The sequence below is a fragment of the Amborella trichopoda genome, chromosome 2 (genome assembly GCF_054954075.1).
Source record: "Amborella trichopoda isolate Santa Cruz 75 chromosome 2, AtrichopodaSantaCruz75HAP2 v2.0, whole genome shotgun sequence".
In the NCBI taxonomy this organism is placed as follows: domain Eukaryota; kingdom Viridiplantae; phylum Streptophyta; class Magnoliopsida; order Amborellales; family Amborellaceae; genus Amborella; species Amborella trichopoda.
Window position 1 is genome coordinate 57546464 of NC_142337.1, and position 20353 is coordinate 57566816.

At 34.0% G+C, this 20353-nt stretch overlaps 1 protein-coding gene and 1 long non-coding RNA gene across 17 annotated transcripts; one reads left to right on the forward strand and one right to left on the reverse strand.

Moving 5' to 3' along the window:
* Positions 1-1689: 1689 nt before the first annotated feature.
* Positions 1690-10101, forward strand: LOC105420416 (uncharacterized). Of its 16 annotated transcripts, none has more exons than XM_088858821.1 (6): positions 1966-2138; positions 2377-2464; positions 3722-3826; positions 6616-6850; positions 8650-8713; positions 9735-10101. In XM_088858821.1, exons 4-5 carry the CDS (start codon positions 6713-6715, stop codon positions 8704-8706), a joined length of 195 nt encoding a protein of 64 aa, XP_088714947.1. In that variant the 5' UTR covers positions 1966-2138; positions 2377-2464; positions 3722-3826; positions 6616-6712; the 3' UTR covers positions 8707-8713; positions 9735-10101. The 16 variants fall into 16 exon arrangements, with proteins under 16 accessions (XP_088714941.1, XP_088714944.1, XP_088714950.1 ...); XM_088858823.1 differs by having other exon boundaries at positions 2410-2464; XM_088858818.1 differs by lacking the exons at positions 1966-2138; positions 3722-3826 and adding an exon at positions 1738-1831 and having other exon boundaries at positions 2410-2464.
* Positions 10102-11252: 1151 nt separating this feature from the next.
* On the reverse strand, positions 11253-11609 carry LOC148783379 (uncharacterized). The gene is made up of 2 exons (XR_016049765.1): positions 11513-11609; positions 11253-11300 (listed from the first exon to the last, which is right to left on the reverse strand). It is a non-coding gene; the product is annotated as an uncharacterized LOC148783379 (long non-coding RNA).
* Positions 11610-20353: the final 8744 nt, after the last annotated feature.

The window sequence follows — 20353 nt, forward strand, 5'->3', positions numbered from 1 at the left end:
GGGGGAGGCCATGGTATTTCATTGAGAGGGATTTTGCGGCACACCTTAGTCTGTCTGGACAAAGAAGAGATGATATCGACAGACTCCAATGCCCATAAGCTTGAATTTAGCCATGTTAATAGTTATCTTTATAGGCAACTTGAAGTATCTAAGGAAAGACCAAAGAGTATAAAGCTTTGAGATAGACCTACTAAAAACCTGAGCCACGAATGCAAAAAGGAAGGGAGAGAAAGGGTCACCTTGTCGAGGCCCTCCGAAAGTAGGGAAGTAGCCCATAGGGGAGCTATTTATGAGAACAGAGAAAAAAACGAGGATATGCATATGTGAATCTCCATAGCCCATGAGACTCATAACTTGATTAAAGATTGACCAATCCACATGTTAATGGGATGAGGCCCGGGGTTTTAGAAATTCATGATGAAGAAGGGACTCTGACAAGGAGCCTTTGTTCTCACATTCTCCTGTCTTGCCCAGGCAAGAATAGGAATGGACCTAATGCTTAGGTGGTTAGGGTAGCATAGTAACACAACATTATGCCTTGAGTTCCATTACTACCTATTAATATAATTTTTTTTTTTTAAAAAAGAAACAAAAACACCGGTACTTGAAGTTCAACTCATAGATAACAACAAAAATGGAATTACTATTGAAAGGGACTCTAGCAATATCTCTAATGCTAAAAGTGCCATGGAGGATGGCCACATCAGAGATTTTACAAGTAATTGGCATGAATAAATAGTCCATTGCTATAGAACAGGTACCATGAAGGCTGATACTTCAGCAAAATTGCTAGTCACTGCTCCTTGATACCTTACAAAGTCAACATTTTGTGCCTATATTCGATGAGGTGTTATCATTAATAATTCAATGCTTAAGTAAATTTAACCTTGATAATTAAGTACCTATTGTGTGGAAGTGTCCATCATAAAGTTATTTGAGATAAACTTATAGATAATTAAATTTTACATGCAAATTTATCTTTTTAAAAAGTTATTTTACTTTATTCAAAGTGATTTGCTAAAACAATATTTATAGGAAAAAAAATAGCTAAAAATAGAAGGAAATCGTAACAAAAATTAAAAAATTAAATAATATTATATATAATAAAATCAAGAAGTTTATATAAGGTTGAAACTTTAAAATGTAGAATTAAGATGCACCCCAAAAATATATCAGAAAAGGTTGTTTGGATGTTAGAGGGCCATCTAGTTGTTTGAGATGCATGAAAATGAAAAAAAAAGGATTTCAAATCCCAAAAAAAGTGCATCTTGCAACACATTATCTCGACCATATTTTTTAAGATTTTCATGTGGTTATAGATCTACTTAATTTGAATTATTTTTGGAGTTCAAACTTTTATAAGTAGAGATAAAAATGGATTCGCAGGACTCTTAAGATTTTTTGACACCAAAATTGCATCTTATGATAAAAATTAGAATTATGTCTCACTTTGATGGTTTAAAGTTGTAACTTTATATAAACCACACTCAACAAAAAATACTTGCCAAACAACTAACAAAAATAATATTATCTATAGTATGTTAATTTTAGACAGGATGGTTTGTTTCGCATAAAATTAAATAATTCATATCCTTGCAAAGTTTGAAGAGCTTAATAAATAGACTCAAGTTAAGTAAATTAGAAAGATAAATTTTAAACTTTGAACCCCTGTAGAGGCTCTAGAGTCTAGAATGTTCTTCGGCTGGCAACTTATATGAAAAAATAATTGAAATAATTGCTTTTCCTCTCCATACATTAAAATTCCGACATTTTCTCGCGGTTTTCGGCTTTAAGCGGCACCTTGAATTGGAAGAATTTTTTTTTATACAATGTAAGCTTTGCATTCTCGATTCTTCTAATGAAATTCCAATTAACGAAAATTCTTTATTACCTTGAAATTATTTTCTCCATTTTTTTTCTTTCCGATCGCTGACTGGCTAAGGTTTCTTAACCATTGCGCGAATTAGGTTCAGGGAGTTGAATCTAGGGTCTTGAGTATTAACTAAGTTTAGAAAAAAAAATTGTAACGGGAACAAATTTAGTATAATGTGGTCGCTAGGGTTCATGAATCAGATACCAAAGCTAGGACTCTTGAGAGCTGATTTGGAATAGCTCTTGTGTTTAATGGAAAAGAAAAGGTAAATTTCAGTTCATGTAGTATGCTATGGCTTTTTGTTGATCGCTGTTTTTCCAAGTATTAGATAGGCATTTGTTTTTGCATGTTTGCCGTTGGATTAGGGTTTTGAATATATTTATAGACAAATGGGATTTGGATATGGGCTATTTCATACTGATCATTGCTCTGATTCTTGAGTATGAGAAGTTAATTGAAATTGTGTTTGTAAGATATTAAAGCATGGAGAAACGTGTCAATAGGGTTTATGCATAAAGGGAATGCTTCAATTCCAGGTATATTGTTTTGTTGAAGTAAAGTTCGGTGCTCAGTACAAGGTTCCGATTACAGGTATTTAGGGTTTCTGGTTTCGCATTTTTAATTTCCAAATATGAAAAACCCTAGAGTTTTTCTTCGTATTGAGCAAAACATGGCCACTACTTTTCTTTATGAAAAATCCGCACTTCTAACGTCGTTATCCTCTTCATTATGTATTGTTGTTCATGTCAAGTATTCAGCCACGAGTACCCTGCCCGGCTCTGCACCCTTCTTTTCATTAACTTAATGGTCTCTAAACTAATGGGTTACATGGATTTCACATGCTATGGTGTAGTTCCTTACAGAATTTTCAATTGTTGAAATTAGTATTTAGTTGCAAGTTTTTGACCTTACAATCGGAAGTATCCAAAGGAAATTGGGTACTTTATATATTCTACATTAACTTTTTTTTTCTTCTCAGTTTCAAATTACAATGAATGAACAGTGAAGCATTCGGCTTATTTAGTTCTAGTTTTCTTACCTTCTTTTGGTGGATTCATTAGAAGTGCAATGCAGTCTTTTCTGTCTGGTGGCATCATCGTGTTGTCTAAGAACTGAAACAGTGAAACTGCTAATTGCTGATGATGTTATTCACCAAAGTTGCAAATACACTGAGACTACAATGCAACAGTAGTTGGAACTTGAAAATTAACATGTCACTCATTGTGATAAGCCAGAACTGTAAAACAGGAGTTTTTATGAAGTAAAATCCGGGTACAACTATTAGAAAAGCGATTATTGTATCCTGTGAGGCCATTTATATTTGTTACAAGGAGGTCACAATTGCTACCAGCTATTAGATGTCAGATTGGATGCCTTGGGGTGTGTCACAAAGTTCAAATTTTTTTTTTTTTTTTTTTTTTGAAGTTTGAGTCTAGGTAATGATGCATTCACAACTACCCGATTTGAAATCTGACGAACGAAAGTGATTGTGACCTCCTTGTATTAAAAGTAAATAGTTTCTTTGTATACTTTCCCAAAAGAAAAAAAACTTGCATTGTCTTATTGTAGTAAGATTTATTGTGAATTTCTAAGGCAATAAAATTTACTTGGGTTTAGGATGAACTGAAACATATTGCGATAAATAGGCTAAACAGTCCTTTGTTAATCATATTATTGTACATCAATGAAGTTTTCATTTTCCAATCTTGCCTTCAGTACCTCTTTTAAGCTAATCAAGGCCTCAAGTAAAAAGGCTATTGCTAGCCTCTCCTAATTATCAACTTTAATCTTGGCATAGATTACTGAAATTCACAACTAATTAAAAACCCATCTGTTATAATGAATCAGAAACTAGACCTCAGCCTTAGAAGTCCTTAATGGAGATGTGGAGTTGACCATGTGAGGAAGCAGACACTGCCCTAGGTGTCTTACTTCTAACTAGGCTATCCACTGGTAAGGAACTTGTGAAAAATCTCTTAATGTTAGGCCAAACCAAAAATTGTAGAGTAGGAACTACTGTACTGAAGGTATCCTTGTTTATTTTATTTTATCTTTTTTACTTTTTCTGGTCATCGTAACTAGCTTTATCTTTTTGCAGTTGTAAATTGTTTTGAAACTAGCATCGCATCAAACTCTAGTTCTCTGTGGGTCTTTCTATAGCTTATTGATATATCAGGTTGAACTTTGTTTCTTGGGCCTTTGCTCTTTTTGGTTTTTATTGACTTTGCCAAACTTTCGACCATGATGATGTCAAATGGGGTGGTTTTTAGTTTCGTGTATGCAGAAAAGAATAATTCATATTTCCCTTTGACTTATTTTGACGTTTCAATCTTGCAAAAGGAAACAAATCATTTTATATATGTAGCCTATTTTAGGTGCCTGGAATCCGTGCATCAAATTTTATGGGACTTCTGTTCTCCCTTTGATATCAATTTTGGAAAAAAAAAAAAAAAGAAAAGAAAAGAGAAAGAGGAGTATTAGCAAGCAGCAATTGAACTAATGCTCCTTTGTTGTAATAACTGAGCAGCCTATCCTTCGTTTAGATGTTTCCCCCTCCTCCACTTTTTCATTGCGTCATCTTTTAATTGAACTAGAATTAGATGTTCCTGAAACCGTTTTAGAGTGTCTTCATGTTTTTTATTCTATTATAATACAAAGAAGCCATAGGACTCTCCAGATCTGCTTATGCACTTATTTCTCTTTCTATCTTCTCTTTTTCATTGTATTTATAAACCAAAAGCTTGTTATGGTACACACCTAGCGGAAGATGGTTTTTTCCCATACCTAGAGAAAGATAGTTTTACTTGTTACTATTAAAAGTATGAAGGCATGTTACCACCTGGTAGATCTTGGTTGAGTTTGACTTAGAGTTCTATAGATCAGACTTGACTTAATTCCATAGCTAAAGTTCATTTAATTTAAAAGTGTGCTGCTGCTTCCAGGCATGAGCTAGTTATTGTTCATGTGCAATATTGTTGTCTGGATTTCATTCCTTGTTTGTCTTGGATTACCATTTCACATGCTTCATGTTTTAAATTTAATCAATGCTCGTGCAGTGGATGTCTCTCCAAAAGTGCAGGCACAAATCCAAATTTGGTAGGTTTCATGTATAAGTATTTTCATCTTAATTTAGAAGTACTTAATTTAGAAACAATACCCTGGATTCGAGGAAAAAGAGTCACTTCGGCGATCCTAGAAAAAAATGGTCGTGATCCAAATCCTGCTAAAGTAGGAGTCAGCATTGAAGGAATGGGGGTTTCTCTAATAAGAAATGGCTTACAACCCATCCATGACATCTTTCTGAAAAGAAGCCCTGCCTCACTAAGGCTCCATATCAATCGACTCCTTATCTTTAGCTACTAACTACCAGTCCAGTCCCTGCCAAGGGGGAATGGACGAATGAAACCAGAGAAAGGGCTTGTACTAGTAGAGATTCTGGGGGAACTCCATATCGATACGGGTCGAATGCAACTTCCAACCTCTTCCAGTTCATCAGCCTAACCGGCTTCTCCGATCGGATTGAGAAACGGACGAGATACATATAAGCCCTTTCTCTGGTTCCATCTGCCTTTGGTAGACAGAAGAGAAAGGCTTGCTTGAAGGGGCGAGCTGCACTCATTTCTCTTTATGCACCACCCTTGACATAGAGATGTTGACGCTCTTAGTTAATCACATGGTGTGTTATCCCACCCATTGTGCTTTTATCGTATGCCATTGCCTTGACTTCTGGCTATTTAACATGAAGAGATGCTAAGTTGGATCCATATCTGGGCTGGCTGGTAGTAGAGAATGCGAGTGAGACCTCTACGCCTGCCATAAAGGCTGCTCCCATCTATGGATTAGTACTGATAAAACCTCTGCTCGGGCTTGGGCCTTGCCCCTTGGTCGGGCCGAGTGGGTCTTGTTTGAGTCCACAAAGGGAGAAAATGAAAAATTAAACTGTAAAAATCTAAAAATATATGAAAAATATAAATAATAGAAAATTTCATCGGATGGTTTGATTTTCATTAAAGACCGGCCATTGTATTTTGAAACTCAGACAAACCAATTCCTGTACTGAAAAATGGGAGAAAATATAATGGTTATTTTCTTGAATGCTTGCAAATGATTTTTTAGCATAATCTGAAAGTTGGGATTAAAAACCGGGATTTCGGGCTCCTTTGCTCAAGAAAATGGAAAATGGGGGGTGGATTCCCCCTCTCTGCCCTGCCCTTTCTGTATTTTCAGCAACAGTACTTGGGCGAGTACTGTTTGGACAAAGCTATTACTGTACAGATGCATTCAGCCTAAGGCTATACACATGAGCTCGCCTCAGCACCATCTCTGCCTTAATTTCCTTTTATTGCTATATGATTCTGCATTCCTAGATTTACACCACACATTCCTATCAATCCTATGCTGTTGGAATTGTAATGATTTCTTCCTGGTAGTTCTTGATCTATAGTTTCCAGTTGGCACAATCTATGAGTATCTTGAGCCATCTTGTTGAAGTAATTCCTTCTTCAGACCTATGTGACAGTAATGAGCCTATCAAATTATTAACTACAGCTGCCATGGAGGATTTGTTATCTTTGCTTCTTTTAAAATATCTTGAACAGTTTTCTTATTCTTTCTGTCAGTCCTTATTCAGCCATCTATCTGGTGCATGCTTCTAAATTTGTCAAGTCCTACAGTTCTCTTGAAAATTTTCAAGGTCAAAGTCTGACAAGCTTGTCCTGTCATCTTCTCTTCCTTCAATGCAGCCTTGGCACACTGGATTCATTTGATCATCTCAAGGGCAGCAATGCCCTTGATCATTCTAATGAGGAAAAGAAGGCTTCTAGATTAAGTGTTCAATGGATGTCTACAAGTTGTGAAGAAAAGAAGGCAGTGGTACATGCAGAAATGGAGAGAGTCAATAAGCTTCCTGCGAACAGCAGCTATGCAAATCATAGGATGCGGGTGTTGCACAAAGTTCTGCAACTCATGTCCCTTAAGGTAGTCTAATTATCTTTTGTTTCTATTGAACAGTTTTCATGTTTATATGTTGTGTAAAACTTCATTTTTTGCTCAGCTAATATTGTGCTTCTGATAAATAATTATATATCTCTTGCTATATAAACCTGTTATCAATTTTAGCCTGTTTAACTATCATAGTATTGTATACACAAATGTGAATATAACTGCTTAAATATGTTCTAGTATGTACCCAGACTATAGGGTCCAGATAGCTCTTAACTTCGTCCATCACAAGTACATTTGCCATCTTCAACATGTCTCTTGGCTCTTGATGGAAAAAAAAGGGGAATCGGAAATTCTTGCTAGTTAATTGCCATTTGGCTGATTAGGTTTAGGTAAAAGGAGAAGATATTTCTGTAGAAAATAAAAATTGTTGTACTGGACCACCATGTTATTGGAATGAATGCAACTCATTACAAATCTTTAGATTGCATTTGAATTGGCACTTTGATAGTTTGATCAATGTTTAGATATGGAAAGGGAAATTCCAGAACTGATTTAAAAGATGTAAATGCTATCTAGAAAATTTTGGTTCCAAAAGGAATTACCTTTATCAAACGATAATATTGATTTTCTATTTTTGATTGATTGATTTTGGATAGCTATGGAGGGATGCTCAACCATTATGTATCCAGAAATTACTTCTCTCTAACATGACCAATGTTCCACTTTACTTCTATTTGACATGATTCTAGGCTCTTTCTTTCTTAACAAAAACTTATATACCAGTCTTCCATTTAATTCTGAAAACTGCTTCCTCCCTTATTGTTTTGATGTTGGATTTGTTGAGGGTATTATGAATTGGCATTCTCTTTCACGCCCTTTGTCATAAGAATCTCTTTATGGCAGGGTCCTTGCTTCAAAATTGATTCTTTACAGGTGCTTTGGATCCTGGACTAGGGAAAAACTGGCACTTTTTATGTATTTTTGCATTTTATTATATGGGTGCGGTTTGTATAGAGCCTAGGCTCTAAACAATCAAATTAGAGCCTACCTTCAAACAGTGTCGAGAAATGTGGATTCAATACTGGAAATCTTTGTGATAGCCTTAAAATATGTTGTCATTGTTATTTATAAAGTTTAAAGCTTTAAAAATAGTGTAGATCGACAGATCTATGAAAACTTGAAAATCTTGAAAATTGACGGTCCAAAATGTGTTACAAATTATACTATTTTCAAAACTTGAAATTCATTATTTTCTCATGTCCATGCATCTTGATGTCGAGATGATCAATTTGAGGATATTTGGGCATCTAAACAACCTCTTCTAGTGAGATTTTTGAGGTGGGCTCTAATTTAATTGTTTAGAGCCTCTGCTCTATATAAACTTTTCCCTTATTCTTTATGGTATATATCCTAAAAGTTGTTGATAACCAACTCACTATTCACTCCCCACCCTCCAAAAAAAAAAAAAAATATTGATATTCTTAAATGTGTTTTATATATTAAAAAGTTTTGTTTGAAAGATTTTTTTTTGAGAAGGTTGCTTCAACAATCCAACATCAAAACAATAAGGGAGGAAGCAGTTTCAGAATTAGTTTTGTTTGAAAGATTGTCATTTGGGACAAGCAACATGGGCCATGCTTTTTATCAAATATTATTCTTTTGCCCAAGTCTTATCGGATAGGAATTACTTATGGGTTTCCTATAAAAACGGTTTTTTCGCCGTTGTGGTCAGTTATCTCTGTTAAAAGCAATTATTTACTTATTAATTTATTTTGAAAAGTTTATTATCATAATTTATAATTTTTTATTTTGTATTGTTTATGTATTGGCAGAGGACCACCTCACAAGATGAAGAGCTGGAGTTGCTTTTTGCTGGGCTTTCTCTGTGATGGAGAGGTAATCTAATAGAATCATGTAATTATAGTTCAGTATAGATTCTTGAGCCAGTATGTTTTGAGTTACTGTACTTATCTGCTCGATTTGCAGGGGCTTATTTAGGGCGTCAGGGCTTTGATATTTTGTATTATAATGTACTGGCAAAAAAGGACCACCTCACAAAATAAAGAGCTGGGGTTGCTTTTTACTGGGCTTTCTCTGTGATGGAGAGATAATATAAATTATATAATAGAACCTTGTAATTCTAGGTCAGTATAGATTCTTGATATCTGTTGGACTTGGGGTGGCTTGTTTAGGACATGGCTATAAAATCCTTGATTTTGTTTGGAACCATGGAATGATTTATTTGCAGCCATTGTGTTCTGCTCTCTTGGATGTTGGAATGAGAAAAGGATTGTTCTTCTTTTAAAATTTGAAGAAATTAATATTTTCTGTTATATTCTTTCCTTCCTAATCTTCTTAAATGGATTTTCTTTCATCATCTGAATTATATAAAGATACTGTAGAATCATAATTCTGAAAAACTTATTATGTAATATGTTCTATAATTACAAAACATTGAATGGCTGCATTTTAGGCCACTACCAATACTGGCATCAACTTATGATGCCTCTGAGAGACCCAACATAGAAACCCAAATCCTCCCATCTTAGCTTTAACCTCTACAGTCTCCTCCACTCACCACACCATATAGAAGTCGTTTGGAGTCTGTTGCCTAGGTGGGCACTATGGTTAAGATATTTTCCAGAGTTGGCATCCTGAATGGTCACATCTTGTATACCAGGAAAGAGGGAAAGAAATGATTTTCAGTAGTTCATATATGAGTTGCTTGGGTGTCCAAGGTAATAGGTACTTGGCTTAAGCCTTAGCCGTAAGGATTATACAATTGATAGATGAAAAAGCAAGACCTATAGTGAGAAATTAGAAACATGCTTAATTTGATTGAATTTTGGATGCAAACACTTTCTGAGGGTTTCATGTCTGCAAGTTGTAACCCACTTTCAGATTGTTTTTGTTGCAGGTCTGGGATGGCGTTCTGTAAAGAATCCAGCTCCCTCCCTATGTTAATCGATTGTAGCGTGGCGAGGTTTCTTTGAACCCATGCTTCCCTCCTGGAATCCCGTTTTATGATTTTGCTTTTAGGTCCCTTTTGAGCTTGTGTTTCTTCCCTGAATTTCATTAACAAGTGCAAATTTGTGTAAAAGAAACAGTAAATGGTATGGTCCCCTCCACACTAAAATACTGTGAAAGTCCACTTTTCCTATGAATTAAGATGAAACCCTCACAGTTTCCAATGTAAAGACTGGATTTTAGGAGCTCCTAATATGGTTTGGACATGATTGATTCAGGCTTGAACATCCTAAAGAAGATATTGAGATAGCATTCAAGATGGAGTATTTTTAGGTTTCCTAGTCCTCTCCTATTCTTCTTTCTTTTTTCGGTTTCTTTCCCATAATCTTGATCTTGGATGTCTGGAGGATAGATCTGTACAGTTTGGTGTGCTCAATCAACTGCCCCGTGGTGTATGCGGACAAGTTTTTAAATTCATTTTTTTACACACATGTACACACTTCAAAACACAAAGAAAATCATTTTTATTTGCTTCTGGAATATTTGGGGATAAGGACTTGATCATGGCTTTTAAATTCCATGGGGTAATTGATCAAAATACCTATTATTTAACGTCAACTACGAGTATCTTGAAAATAAATCAAAATATATGGGCAAATTGTTAAACTGTCCCATCTCTTATAGGCCTTTTGATAAATTTCCCGACTCAATTTTTAGACACACACATATATATATATATATATATATATATATATATATATGCAAACTTTGAAACACTCACTTCAAAGTGAATTAGCATTTCCTTTGGCCCCCGTTTGGGAAAAAGTTGTCTACTAAACTAATTATTAGGAAATACATTTTCTATGAAAAATCTTTTTTGCATTTGATCGGCATTGGAAAGTCCATTTATACTTGAAATAGGTTAAATGCAGTGAATCTCTAGAGAGGAAGACATGATTAGAGCAAGATGGAACTAGAAAGAAGTTTCTATGAATTGGAGTATGTGTGTGTGTGTTTTGGGTTAATGAAGGGGTCGGGGGCAGTTGGGTTAGAGGGAGAGAGTTGGGTTAATGAGGGGAGTAAGGGAGGGAAATTTCATTTACCAATTTGCAGCTACATACAAAGTCCCTTTTCTTCACCACTATAGCTATCAAATCCCCTAAACATCAGTTAGCAAATTCGTAAAGGAAACCATCCTAACAAACAACTCTACTGCAGCACAACTTACTAAATGGAATGATTCCCTCACCCACAAGTCACGAAAATAAAAACATAAAGCGACTCTTACCATTCAGGACTGAAGGCTTATTCAACCTTGTCCTCAAGGTTGAAAATGTGGATACTTCTCTTTTAGAAGGTGCCAGACTTCCCTAGTTGCATTAGTATGGTTTGTGTTAGATCAATGCATTGAGACTTTCGTCATAGCTTGATTTCTTTTGTTAACTAGCTTGTTGTCCAAGATTGCAATAGGTTCATGCTTGAATGTCCCTTCTTCATCAATTTCTGGCCGATCTACCTGTAGAACAACAAGCTTGCTTAACTTCTTTTTTAGGCAAGATACATGGACCATTGGTGCACACGAGACCCAACAGACAGTTACAACCTGTATGCCACTTTCATGATTCGCTGAATAACGGGAAAAGGGCCATAATATCTCAAACATAGCTTCGTGGCGAACTTCCACAGTAAACTGACGACACATCTGTAAACAAAGATATACCAACTCACCTATCTCAAATTCTCATTTTGAATGGTGACAATCAACTTGCTGCTTCATACGGTTTTGGGCCCCTTCCAAATTTTGTTTTAGATGCTGGAGAACTACATCTCGAGCTGTCAAACTTCTATCCACAACATCAATATTAGTAGCTTCTATGACATATGGTATCACTGTCGGAGGTGGCTGGTCATAAACCACCTCATATGGAGACATCCGGGTGGACGTGTGAGTTAAAGGCCATCAATAATGCCGAAGTTGCTTCGCTTTCAAAGTTTTGCTTTTGCTTCGCCCAAACCTGAGTTTTCCACTGGAGTAGAAGCGAAGCGAAGCGAATTTGAAAGTATTGCTTTGGGAGGCGGACACTCTTCTCTTCGGCCAAATCACAACAGAGAAATTCGATATTCTCATGTATTATGGACAATTTAAGCCAAAAAAAGGAGTAAATATTGCCCCAATAAATGGGCTCGGCCTCTTCGATATTCTCATGTATTTTAGACAGTTCAATAAAAAGCAAATATTGCCCCAAATAAATCTTAATAAATAACGACCATTGTTTCTTAAAACTCAAAAGGTAAAAAAAAAAAAAACAACTGCCCCTATTTCTTTAGGGTTCCTTTTTTTTTGGGTAAGTTTATTTAGGGTTCCTTCACCTTTGAATTTCAAAGCCTTCTCCAAAAAATGATGGATGAAACTTTTTATTTTCATGGTAACGGTGAAGGCAAAATGATGAAAATGGGAATTATGGACTGTTAATGTTAATAGCTTGTTCTATAAATATAATGGCCCGATGATAAATATTTAATACCATGAGTAATAGAAGTTTAATTTTAGAGATATTTAGGTAAAGGAAAAGTTTATATAAATGTGAGGCTCTAAACAGTTAAATTAAGGCGCACCTCTTTATTTGGTGCCCAAATATCTTCAAATTGATCATCTCCACTTCTAAATGCATGGACATGAGAAAAGAAATGGATTTCAAGATTTGGAAATAATGCATTTGTAATGCATTTTTGGGCCATTAATTTTCAAGATTTTTAAGTTTTCATAGAGCTGCTCGATTTATACTATTTTTTAAGCTTTAAATTTTATAATTATAGATGAAAATATATTATTTTAAAGCTATCACAAAGATTTCAATATTGAAATCACATTTTTTTACACTATTTGAAGGTGCATTTTACTTTGATTGTTAAAGCCTCGGCCTTATACAAACTACACCCGTATGTAAATATATTAACATACTATTAATTATTTTCATTAGAAAAGTCCTTATCATTTCAACATTATGTCCGTTGTCCTTGCCCTTTATTTTTTTTCAAAATGCCCTTATTTAAAAACAAATTAATATATGTTAAACTTCGCACCTTCAATGTTGGAAGTGTGTTTTGAACAACACTCAAAAATAAAGAAAAGAAAATTAAACCTAAGGTCCGATGTTTCTTTACATTTTTTTAAAGAGGAAGTATAGAAAAAAGGTTCAAATTCGGATCTTCAAGAGTTTGAAGTATTTTTCTAAAGAGTGTGGTTTGTATGGAGCGTAGGCTCTAAAAAATCAAATTAGAGCCTAACTTCAAATGGTGTCGCGAAATGTGGTTTCAATACTGGAAATTTTTGTGATAGCCTTAAAATATATTTCCATCTTTATCATAAAATTTAAAGCTTTAAAAATAGTGTAGATCGATGTGTCCATAAAAACTTGAAAATCTTGAAAATAGACGGTGTAAAAATACGTTACAAAATACACTATTTCCAAAACTTGAAATGCATTTTTTTCTCATGTCCATACATCTTGACGTCGAGATGATCAATTTGAGGATATTTGGGCATCGAAACAACCTATTCTAGTGATATTTTTGTGGTAGGCTGTAATTTGATTGTTTAGAGCCTCAGCTCTATATAAACTTTTCCTTTTTCTAGATATACACTCATACAAAATTAAACCTTGAAGGTACGAATTAATTTTAAGCATTATAGGAGGCAAAAAGTTACACTTAAAGGTCAAATACGGACAATTTGGTTATTTTAAAACAAAAAATTGAATAGGAACATAAAGGAAAAAGTTCATATAAGGTTGCAACCTTAAAAATGTAGAATTGCATATGCGCCTCAAAAATCCATTGGAAAATGTAGTTTTAATGTTAAAAAACCCTCTTATTGATCATCTCGATATCGAGATGTATAAATATGGAAAAAAAAAACGATTTTGAGCATAAAAAATAGTGCATCTTACAACACATTATTTAGACCGTCCATTTTCAAGATTAAAATGAACAGGAACATAAAGGCAAAAGTTTATATAAGGTTGCAACCTTAAAATGTAGAATTGCATATGCGCCTCAAAAATCCATTGGAAAATGTTGTTTTAATGTTAAAAAACACTCTAATTGATCATCTCGATATCGAGATGCATAAATATTTTAAAAAAAAGAAAAAGATTTTGAGTACTGCATCTTGCAACACATTATCTAGGCTGTCCATTTTCAAAATTTTCATATGTTTATAGATCTACTTGATTTTAACTATTTTTGGAGTTTAAAATTTTATAATTAGATATGAAAATAGATTTTAAGATAATACTAATGTTTTTTTACACCAACATTACTTATGATAAAATTTGGAGATGCGCCTTAATTGGATTGTTTAATGTTGCAACCTTATAGAAACCACACCCTTTCTTAAAATAATGGGAATTTGTGGGGATATGTTCATAAAATTTCTATTAATTCTAAATGACATGGTTTGTGTTGAATTTTTTTTAACTATCAATTCGTTCAACTATTCAAATAATTGTGATATTATAAAAACATAAAACTTCCTTCCCATTCCGTGCACAAATCTAATAAGAACCTTCTTACTAGAATTTGATGGCATTGCATGTTGCCTTTCTATTTATTGAGCTCAAAATGATGGCGCACATGGACTCAAACGTTCTAACCCTTTCACCTTCACCGTCGTAGGAGAGTCGTCATTCTACTGCCTTTAAATGGTGGTCCCTTAGGATCAATTTGTATACTTGGTGCTTAAAATCATTTATTATTATTATTATTATTATTATTGTTATTATTATTGTTACATAGTTAGGAATCTTCTATTATCTACCTTTTATAGTAAAAGAGAAAAAAAAAAGAAGATTTTGAGTTCTCCAACTTAAATATCTATGTTCCACCAAATAATTCCGAGAGTAAAAATACTAAAAGAGTGCAATTTTGAGATATAAAGTCGATAATCAAGAAAAATGAAGAGATTGAAGAAAATGCCGCAGAGTTGGGCGGCGAGGTGTAGATGTACAACCAGAGTTTTATATGATGGCCGCATACCCATAAAGCTTAAGATGAAGTTCTATCAGAAATTGTGAAATCAACGGTGCTTTATGGGGCGAAATGTTGGGCGGTCAAGAAACAACATATCTATAAGATGAGTGCAGCTGAGATGAAGATATTGATATAGATAAGTGGCAAGACAATACGTGATAGAATTCAAAATGAATACATTCAAAAGAATTTGGATGTGGTTTCAATAGGTGATAAGATGAGAGAAGTTAACGTAGTACAATACCTGTTAGGATGTGTGAGTTAATTCAAATGGAAGGTTCAAAAAGAACAAGGAGTAAAAAGACATGACTGCTAGGCAAGTAAATTTTTTTTTTTAGGGGTGTCTGGAAAGCTGGTATTAAGAAGAGGATGGAGAAAGATGCAATTCTTTGGTGTTTTGGTTTTTGTTTTCCATAAGGTATGCACCTTGTGTTCTTACTGCTGCTTCCTACAAAGACTGTTTTGAGCTTCGTGAATGTAACGAATTGCATGACAAGGTTCTCTTCGAATACAAGATTAATCCACAAGGAGTGTTTAAAATAGGGAAAGTTTGTATAAAGTTGGTACCTTAAATTGTAGAAATACAGTTCACTTCAAAAATATGGGAAAGGCTATTTTGATATTGAAAAAACTATCTAATTGATCATCTCAACATGGACATGTATAAATATGAAAAAAGAAAGAAGAAAATTTTACAAGTTCTAAAAAGTAGCACGTTTTGTAATAATATTATTTGGATCGTCTATTTTCAAGATTTTCATGTATTTATAAATTAGCTTGATTTAAATCATTTTTGAAGTTTAAAAGTTTATAATTAGAGATAAAAATAGATTCTTAGGCCATCTTAACAAAAACAAATTACCCCAAAATTGTATTTTATGACAAAGTTTGGACGTGTGTCTTACTTTGATCATTTATGGTTGGAACCTTATACAAACCTCGCCCTTTAAAATAAGGATATCATATATAATATCAACTCTAGGTTGTTTATATAATTCGACCATATATAATCATATATACAAGTATATTTGTGCATTGTGTTGTACAACAAGAGGTCAACTAGCCAGAGTTCTCGCTTTTTTTAAAGACCAATGGCAACGAAAGCAACTTCTCTCTTTAAAGACCAGTGAGATTTTCTCCTTTTATGATTTTGAAATGAGAACAAAAGCATCACCCACAAAGAATATAGTTCTCATTAAGAGGAAAGAGAGAGGGTTTCATGGGTGAGTAGAAGGAGAGAGAGGTTCATGGGCTGTAGGAGAGAGTGCTTTTTATCATAGTTATAAGATTGCATTGGATTGCCTGATTCTACTAATCGGACGGTCAGCGAGTGTCTTATCTGGTCCTGCTTACAGCAAAAATTAGATTTGGTCGGAAACTTATCGAAAATTAGATTAAAGCTTGTTAGTTTTGATGGGCTGAACTCGTTTTTTATTTCATTTTTTGTAATATCTTTTATGTTGTTGAACTATTACTCCTATTTTTTCCTTAATTTTTAAAAACCTAGTTCGACTTTCACTTTTGTTTCACATGATAATATTTTTCGAAAAATATTTCTACCCAAACCAAAGGTGCCTCATCAATTTTAGTAGACCAGATGCCTCATCGGCTCAATATCCCGTCCAATCGTAATAACATAATTTTTATTCGGTTGGACTATGGGAGAATTACCAAAAACAAATGCAGCACTATTATAATTTGTACTAGGAAAAGGCAAGCAAGGGGGTTAAACATCTCAGTTCCATAACTTGAAGAGGGTCCACTACGTTTCTCGAAGGGGGTCCACTACCTTTCGTGATATGTTGGGAGAGGGGTGTGTCTTACGTACGGATCTTAAATAAATAAGAAAAATAAGCGTTGTTCATTTTATACTTGAAAATTACAATCAAGGTCGATCAAGTCGATTTTTGTTTTTGACAAAATTACCTTTCGATCTGAGGATGTCATCCTCGGATCACCTTTTCTTTTCTTTTCTTTTTTTTTTCAAAACTTAAAGTTGCGGTCCAAGAATGACATTCTCGAACTGTTTTTTTTTTTCTTTCAAAACTTGACTTTCGGTCCAAGGTTAAAATTCTCGGCCCGTAACTTAAGGCATCCCCGGATCGCTTTTAAGTTTTTTTTTTTCAAAATTTAAGTTTTGGTCGAAGAATTTCATCCTTGGACTGTAACTTAAGTTTTTTTAAAAAAGGTCCAAGAATAGATCATCGGATCGAGGGGTAATCTCATAAAAAAAAGAAAAAAAAGACGTTGTGTTGACCTACCTTGGATATGTTATTTTGAAATTGGTGGAGGATGGTTAAGTGTTTGCTTAAAATGTTTCAAAACAATCTTTTTATTTATGCTAATCTATTGTTATAGGGTGGACCTTTCGTCAACTATCTTTTTCTTTGTGAATTGCATGAGGTGTTACCACCTAAAAATAGGTGGTCACGTGTTCACCTTACACCCCTTTTTCGTATAATTTGGAGACCTTGAATGTGTATAATAATCTCTCTCTCTCTCTCTCTCTCTCTCAAGGAACACGCCATTAAGTAATAGGACTGAATGTAAGAGACTTCTCAGTGGACGGGGTTGAAGTCAAATCCCCGGGCTCACTTGAGTGACATGTAATGCAAATGGTGAGGACCTAAGCTAAATAAATGAGAGAGAGTAAAGTGGGACCAATATAATTCTTATATTTGTATTTCTTTTTTCACATATCAACACAACGTTCCACATATTAATGGGTAGGGCAGCTCAAATCCTTCGCTAATTTGAAAAAAAAAAAAAAAAAAAAAAAAAAGAAGAAGAAGAAGAAGAAGAAGGAGAAGAAGAAGGAGCAGAAGAAGGAGAAGAAGAAGGAGCAGAAGAAGGGAGTTTTGGATTTGAACTCATGCAGCATATCATCATCAATTCTACCACCATTCCATCACCTTCTTGGATGGACCGTCGAGCTCTTAGATGGATGTACAAGACACCACGTAGACAGCGACAAAAAAAATGAAAATAAAAATAAAATTTAAATAAATAAATCATGCAGACGGGGACACTCTACGGGCATTCATGTAAATTTTGTCCCATTGGCAATGGAGTAATTGCATTTTTTTTTCCATGAAATATCAAAAGGGCATGGTTTTTATGAGTCAGCAATGCGCCCTCTCTCTAAAATCTATGTTTAAGATGGATTTTAAACATAGTTTTTTTTTTGGAATGTATAATATCTAATATGGGCAGCATTAATATGTAAAAATAAATAGTTTTTGAAATTTAAACATAAATTTTCTTGTAGAAAATTTGTATACCACCTATATGGGACCACCATGTTTTTGCATCCATCCCTAGGATAGGTGTTTAATGCGTGGGGGGACACAAATGTAGAAGGGTGCAGTTAGTATAGAGCCGAGGCTCTAAACAATCAAATTTGAGCCCACCTCCAAATAGTGTTGAGAATATGGTTTCAATGCGGGAAAGTTTTGTGATAGTTTTAAATTATATTTTCATATTTAGTTATAAAAATTAAAGTGTCAACAATAGTGTAGATCGATCAGATTTATTGAAAAATTGAAAAATTAATAGTTGAAAAATGCGTTACAAGATGCACTTTTTTCAAACTTGAAATTCATTTTTTTCTCATGTCCATGCATCTTGATGTCGGGATGATCAATTTAATGATATTCGGACATCAAAATAACCTCTTGTAGTGAATGTTTTGAAGTAGGCTCTAATTTGATTTTTTAGAGCCTAGGCTCCATATAAACTTTTCCCAATGTAGAATTGCGTCCCCTTACGTACACCACTTTCGATATCAAAAAAGTCCATTGTGATTCTCTTTAATGGACGTCACAAAGTGCATGTGTATGATACACAGGTGCTAGAGGATATATTTGTTATTTTACCTCTTATTTACAGTGATTTTTCATTAATAATGTTTTCTTGCTATTTCATGGATAAAATAAAAGTAAAATTTTCATTAATAATGTTTTCTTGCTATTGCATGGATAAAATAAAGTAAAGGAGAGATGATTTCTTCCATTAATAATCTTCTCAAGAAAAGAAACCATTGAACCCCAAGGTAGGGATAAGAAAAAAGGTGAAACTCTGGTTACACCCTTGTAAAAGACACTGAATCCTGCAGTAGTGTTAACGTGTGGCTCCTGACTCATGTAAACGCTATAAGGTCCGATTCAAAGTCTATCTTTTATTGATTGAGGACCCAACAATTCGTGAATTTATTGATTGAGAACCTCAAAATTAGTCAAAATCTCTGTAAATCCCCCTCCCCTCCCAAAAAAAAAAGGATTTGGAGCTCCTACTGCAAATCGACTTGATCTAGTGGGCATTGAAAAGGGCGGTCCATGTTGAATTGCGATGACATTCAAGAAAACCATAGTGCTCAAATGCATTTTTTTTTTGTTTTTTTTTAGAAAATTGAATATATTTGTATACTTTTTTATAAGGAATTTATTGGTGAAATTTGTGATGGAATTTTTTATTAAATATTCTAAATTTACTTTTATTGTTAATGGGCTTATCTCTAAACCAAAATTCAATAATATTAAATTAATAAAGAAATCAAATCATGGGAAGAAGTTTTTTTGGAAGTTTTTTTGAAAAAAGATTAGATATGGATTTATATTGGTTTCATTACAAAAAACGTAATTTTTCGAATATCTTTTAAACAAATCGGAGTTCTTAATGGATTTAAAAAAATTGAAGCTTTTTTTTTTTAAAATCATGTTTTAAACAAGGACTTGCACTATGGTTGGAATTCGTAAGAAAAGATATGAGGACTCATGGCCTCACTGATAATATGATCCTTAATACAACAAAATATCATACTAGGATTTATATAACTGGCCCCAATTTGTTGGAAAAAGCTTGTACGATATGATAATCTGAAGCGTGACAAGGATGGGCTTGTAGATTCTTTAATCCTCAATTATCACAAGGAAAATTGTTTCATACAGGCTGGACCACATTTGTACAATATGCGATCCAGAGGTATTATAAAGCATTCATCTTAATGATGGATGCAAATAGGTGGCCGATCTAAAAACAATTGTAACAAATTGTCCAAATATTTTCTTAATATAATTATTATTTCTAGTTTTCAATTTTTTTTTTTTTCATGTTCATGATCTCCATATTAAAGATTACATATTCTCTAAATTAAAGATCAAATTATAATTACAAAATATATTTATTGCCAAACATGTATTTCTGGCTGCATAGAAACTGTATCCTCATAAAAAATATGGATAGATGGCGGAAGCCACAATTTTTAGGCTGAGGGGTGTCACAAATTACTTTTCCCTTTGAGTAAATTCTTAAATAATATGCAAAATTCATGTACTTCCTAAAAACAACGGGCATTTAGATTTGGGAAAGGTTACTATACTTCTCCTAGAACATAAAAGATCTATACCTCTTCCCCCATCGAGCTGTCCAATTTAAGATCAAGTGAACCGCTGACCGTTTGATCTAAGATCCAACGCCTCAGAGTATTTTATTTCTAGTTTTTTCCACAAACTGTATGTAAATGAAATTTGTAACATGTCA

Coding starts and splice junctions, on each gene's coding strand:
- LOC105420416 (XM_088858814.1), top strand. Junction 6,851..8,649: donor TGCAACTCATGTCCCTTAAG/GTAGTCTAATTA, acceptor ATGTATTGGCAG/AGGACCACCTCACAAGATGA.